This window comes from Engraulis encrasicolus, chromosome 15, assembly GCF_034702125.1.
Source record: "Engraulis encrasicolus isolate BLACKSEA-1 chromosome 15, IST_EnEncr_1.0, whole genome shotgun sequence".
Classification (NCBI taxonomy): Eukaryota; Metazoa; Chordata; class Actinopteri; order Clupeiformes; family Engraulidae; genus Engraulis; species Engraulis encrasicolus.
In genome coordinates this window covers 35,036,248-35,042,260 of record NC_085871.1, presented here as the reverse complement: position 1 = coordinate 35,042,260, position 6,013 = coordinate 35,036,248, and the positions used below count along the sequence as shown (strand labels likewise).

General features: G+C 48.8%; 1 protein-coding gene across 1 annotated transcript in view; it reads left to right on the top strand.

The window, feature by feature from the left end:
* Positions 1–1,173: 1,173 nt before the first annotated feature.
* col7a1l (collagen type VII alpha 1-like) overlaps positions 1,174–6,013 on the top strand; it is a 145,862-nt gene continuing 141,022 nt past the window's right edge. The window contains exon 1 of the mRNA XM_063217728.1: positions 1,174–1,305. Coding sequence (XP_063073798.1) covers positions 1,227–1,305 — 79 coding nt within the window. The 5' untranslated portion in view covers positions 1,174–1,226. The remainder of the gene's footprint in view (positions 1,306–6,013) is intronic.

Genomic DNA, 6,013 nt, shown 5'->3' with positions numbered 1-6,013 from the left:
ATCTGGTTAGTCTACTTCTTATCCCCCCTCTCCTGTTGTCTTCTTCCTTCTCTCATTTTTCCTCTTCCCCTCCTCTTATTGTGATTTTGAGAGGTTTGTGTTTGTGTATTGGGTTTGTTAAATGGGGCTCAAGAAAGACATTTCTCAAGACATTTCTCCTCCTCCCCTCATCTTCATTCTGCTCATCCTGCTTCTTCATCTCCTTCCTTTACTTACTCATCCTCTGCTTCTTGTTCTTTTTCTTCTTCATCATCCTCTTTCACTTCCACCTCTTCTCCTTCTCCTCTTCCTCCTCTACTCTGATCCTGTTCTTCTTCTCCTTCTTCTACACATAGTCTTTCCTCCTCTTCCTTATGCGCCGTCTACCTCTAGTCCTTCTCCGCGATCATCCTTCTTCTTCATCCTATTCCGACAACTGTGATACCCCAGCCAGGTGCCTTGTGATCTCTTTCAGAGCAGTGTTTTCTCTTAGCGTAAAAATCACACAGAGGTCACGGAGAGACATTTTTCAAGCACTCGTTTTTTTCTTCTTCTTCTTCTTCTTTCGCTCGTTCTCTCGTTCGGCATGTGAGAGATGTGCCGGCCGATAAGGGGGCTGAAGATGAATCTTCCACCAGATACAGAGATCAATGAGCGAATCATCTCTCCAACGCTGAAATATGTGCGGACCGTTCAGCAAGGCATATACATATTATGCTGATGTCTATCTCATGCGTACCCATACTTTCTCTCTCTCCCTGTCTCCCTCACTTTACCTCTCTGTCCCTCCAACTTTTTCTCTCTCCCTCTCACTATCTCTTTCACTTCCTCTCTCTCTCTCTAATTATTTCTCTCCTTTCGTCTCTCTATTTCTCCTTTTTCTCTCATTCTCTACAATTCCCTCTATCCCCCTTCTCTCTCTCTCTCTCTCTCTCTCTGTTCTGCTTGCAGATAAGGCCGTCTGAAGGCGCAGCTGAATTCGACGGTGTGTCAGACTGAGGGCCCAGAGGACTGCCTGCAGCAAGAGATAAGAAGAGGAGGAGGAGGAGAGGAGAGGAGGAAGAAGAGGAGAGGAAGAGAAGGAGGGTGAAGGGGAGAAAAAAAGAAAAAAAGAGGGGGCGACAGCAAACTGAGAAAAAAGAAGAACCTGGAACGGAAAGAAAGGAAGGAGAAGCATAAAAAGAAGGAGAGAGAGAGGGAGAGAGAGAGAGAGAGAGAGAGAGAGAGAGAGAGAGAAGGAGGAGAGGATGGATTGCCTCCGAGTGTGGATCTCGCTCTTGTCCCTCTTGTCACACTCGACATGGACAGTCCACGGCCAAGCTGAAGGTAAAGTGTGTGTGTGTGTGTGTGTGTGTGTGCGCGTGCGTGTGTGTGTGTGTGTGTGAGAGAGAGGGTGGTGGTGGTGGTGGGAAATCCTTACATCCATGGAATCCCTTGGGTCTGAAGCCAGGGTTGAGGGTGGCAGGCAGGCAGGTGTGTGTGTGTGTGTGTGTGTGTGTGTGTGTGTGTGTGTGTGTGTGTGTGTGTGTGTGTGTGTGTGTGTGTGTGTGTGTGTGTGTGTGTGGTGAGGGTGGAGTGGTGGTTTTGATGCTTGGGGAGCTGCATCACACATGGACAGTCTCCATATGGATAGTCATGGCCAAGCTGAAGATAGGAGGGTGAGAGTGTCAGGTGTGTGTGTGTGTGTGTGTGTGTGTGTGTGTGTGTGTGTGTGTGTGTGTGTGTGTGTGTGTGTGTGTGTGTGTGTGTGTGTGTGTCTCAGTGAGTGTGTGTGTGCGCGTGCTCTGGCGTGGCAGGTGTGTGTGTGTTTGTGTGTGTGAGAGTGAGTGTGTGTGTGCGCGCGGACATAGCATGTGAGTGTGTGTGTTTGTTTGTGTGTGTGTGTGTGAGAGTGTGTGTGTGTGCATGCTGACAGGTGTGTGTGTGTGTGTTGGGGAAGAGTGTCTGTGAGCATGTGCGCTGGCGTGATAGGTGTCTGTGTGTGTGTGTTTGTGCATGTGTGCTGGCGTAGTAGGTGTGTGTGTGTGTGTGTGTGTATGTGTGTGTGTGTGTGTGTGTGTGTGTGTGTGTGCATGTGCATGTGTGTTATTGAAAGGGCATTCATGGATGTAGGTGAGTACTCTTCACAGTCTCTTGACCAAGATAAAAAGGTAAAGAGAGTTGTGGCTGGGTTGTGCATTTACGTCGTGTAAGAGGTGCATTCAAGCTGCTGGGTTGTAGTGTTTGAGTGTTTGAGTGTGTGAATGTGTATGTGTGTGTGTGTGTGTGTGTGTGTGTGTGTGTGTGTGTGTGTGTGTGTGTGTGTGTGTGTGTGTGTGTGTCTATGTGAAAGATAGAGAGAGAGAGAGAGAGGGAGAGAGAGAGAGAAAGAGATTCTACACCAGGGTTTCCCCCCAGCACTTCACTGCTAAAGCGGCCCACCTTAAACAAGAAACACCTTTCACCTTGACTAGGTCCCCTGAAATGATAAAGATTTCATTTTGTGAATGTAATTTCTAAAGTTGCTTCACCAAATAAAAATACTTGTAACGCCCCACCATCCTGACTAACAAAAAGTCTGCGGGAAACACTGTACACATACACACAGCGCCGCAGACAGCTTTGGCTGGGCCTGGGACAAAGACATCTGAAAGGGCCCCAAACCCAATCAATACAATGTAATGAGGATCCAATTCTGGACCTCCTCTCTCCCTTGGGCCCAGGGCAAGAGACCCCTTTGTCCCCCCCCCCCCCCCCCCCCTTCCCCCCCCCCCCCCCCCCCCCCCTGTTGGCTTCCCTGCATACAACACTGGCCAGGAGAAAGATAAAGAGAATTGAGTGTGATGGACGCCGGTTCGTTAAAAGCAGGTAAGGGGTGAAGGTTATGTTTAGATCCTTCACTGAGGCTCAGACAGGCAGACAGAGGATCTATGTATGGGGTCCAGATGTGGTGGGGTCTGTACTGTATGTCTGCACACCTGCTGTTTGAAGCCAGGGTGGGGCAGGGCAGGGCAGGGCAGGGCAGGGTAAGGGTGAGGGTAAGAGGAAAATAGGATGGGAGACAGGCCTTTTCTTGATGCTTTTAGGATGGGTTGAGGTTGGTGGTGAAGTGGTGTGTGTGTGCATGTGTGTGTGTGTGTGCGCATGCATGTGCGTGTGTCAGTGTATACTATGTGTTTCTATGCCTTTGTGTGTGTACATTTGTGTGTGTGTGTGTACATCCACGAATGTCTGCTCGTGTCTGTAAGTGGGGTGCCTCTGTGTGCGTATTTTTGTCAGGCTGCATTTACTGTATTCCTGTGTGCTTCCTCTACATTCATTCTTTCTTTGTGGACACATACATACCTTCCGCCCAAGCTTTTACAAACAGAACGCCAGTGGAGGAGGTACACTGGTGAGGACGGAGGTGAGGAGAGGAGGAGGGGGGAGGGGATGGGGCCAGGTACTGTAGTATAGTGGCAACAAGTAGGGCCGCTGACAGCTTTCGCTGGGCCCAGGACAAAAGTAGTCTGAGAGGGCCCCCTACCCAATATATACAATGTAATAAGGACCCAATTCTGGGCCCCCTTTCTGGCCGGGACAATATACCCCTTTGTCCCCCTCTGTCGGCGGGCCTGGCAACAAGAACGGCAATGGCGATCTCAGGACCAATTACTTTGCCACTCCGGGCCCCTGAAACACTGTAATTTTCCAGCCCACTCGTGCTGGTCGTGAGTGACAGACTGGGCTGGTTTAGCCGCGGGGGGTGGGGGGGTGGCGGCTGAACTCAGAGGTCGTGACACCTTGTGTCGTTGTGGGTGATTTGTGACCTGCCACTTTCTTCCCCAAGTGTCAAACTCCCTTTAAGACTCGCTTTCTCTCCCTCCCGCGTGCACCCATTCTTTTCTTTTCTTTTCCTTTCTTTTTCACCACCTCTTGTTCGCTGTCACTCAATCCCCCTCTCTTTCTTTCTTTCTTTCTATCTTTTTTCTCCATCTCTCTTCCCCTGTCAGTCACTGCACCCCTCCCTCTCGCTTCTATTTGCTTTGTGCTGCCCAGGTGTTATTATTCTCTAAACAACTACAGGTATGCAGATGTGAGAAAAAACAAATCCCTCTCAACAGGGAAGCCGACAAGGGGGGGGGGGGGGGGGGTGGGGGGGGGGGGCGCACACACACACACACACACACACACAAAGGGGTCAGTTGTCCCGGGCACAGAGAGAGAGAGGGGGCCCAGAAATGGATCCTCATTACATTGTCTTGACTGGGTTTGGGGCCCTTTCAGATGTCTTTGTCCCAGGCCCAGCCAAAGCTGTCTGCGGCCCTGCCTCTCAATAATAAACACATGTAAGACCACCAGTGACTAAGCCTAATGAGCCGTGCACCAAAACACACAAACATAACTACACAGGGCCATTTTCAACCATAAGCAGCCTGTGGATTATTAGGTCTATCAACATATTTCTGCTTAGTGAAGAGAAGGTACAGAGTATTTAAGCTTCAAAATGGAATAAAATGTGAGACTAGAAGAGCTAAAATATCCATCCATCCATCCATCCCTCCATCCATCCATCCATCCATCCATCCATCTATCCCCCCATCCATCCATCCATCCATCTATCCCCCCATCCATCCATCCGTCTGTCTCCAGAGAACATGACCAAGACATGTGAGGGAGAGAGTGAGACATGAGTGAGAGAGTGAGACATACGTATGAGCGAAAGGGAGAGATATAGTATATGAGTGAGACACATGCATGATCAAGAGAGTGAGACATGAGTGAGAGAGTGAGATGTACAGCAGGGACGTGCACAGGAATCTCAAAGGGCAGTTGCTCTAACCTGAAGAAAGGGCAATATCAGCGTAAGAAAAAGCACTTTCCTAGCGGTCTCACCAAGATCAAACCTCTACAATCCTGAAAAAGATTCTCTGCCTCTCCTGCACCTGTTCATTTTTTTCGCAGCCAACTCTGCAGAGATGTGCTTCCTTTAGCTAGCCTACCCCCTTAAGTTCTCTCTTGCTTGATAAAACGACATGTCATCTGCATGTTTCTTAGTTGGGTTAGCCTTCCACAAAACAACCTGAGCCATGTAAAACGTTGACTGCAAGCTAGCTGGCTGTCGTTTTTCCCCAATATCTGAACGTGGCACACCGGCTGTCAGATTATTTAGGATCACTAAACGTCCTAAACTCGAGATCGGCTTTAAAAGACATTAATTGTGATCATGTAGGCTAGTGTAATACTGTGTAGTCTGTTATGTTTCCAGCTCACCTCAGTCCGCCAGGGCAGTCGCTCTAGGCCTACTCCCACGACATCTTCGACATATTTTGCGTCTCTGCCCTGGTCGCATGCATGCTTGCTCCCCCCTCCCTCCCATGTAGAGCTGCGCGTGCCCCCCGCAACGCACATGCTGCCCCTCCCTTTGCCTATCTCTCGAGGTGCAGGTGAATCTGAATTTGAAAACTTAATTTGGGAAGCTTCAATCAAAAATACGAATTGCAAAGCAAATCAGTTGAAACATGAAATCTTAGCCTATTTTTCCGAGGCATATCTACAGCTGGCTGTCGGTTTTTTTTGCTACATAAACGTGGCGCTGGCTGGCTGTCAGATGTATGATAACTAAAAGTTCTAAACTCAACATTGTATTAGAGAGGTTGATTGTGAGCATATTTTGTACCCTAATATGTAGACTGTGTGTAGGGCTCTAGCCGACACCCAGGCATCTTCAAAATCTTTCGTGTCTCTTATAGGCGCTCAAGAGCCTGTCGCGTGCCTTCTCCCTCCCCACCGGAGTGGCCTACCTCACATCGCTCGTGCCCATTCTCGACGGGGCTGATGAATTTGTATGACTGACTTAAGTCTTTATTGTACAAAACTTCAATCAAAATTATGAATTATAAAGAAATCAAATGATATTGAAATATGAAATTATAATTGCCATATTATTTTCCCCTCCCTTGGAAGGGCAATATCAGCCAATGTGGGCAAAAGGGCCGTTCTCGGGCACCGTGGGCAACTATGCTGTGCACGTGCCTGATGTACAGTATGAGTAAGAGAGTGAGACATGAGTGAG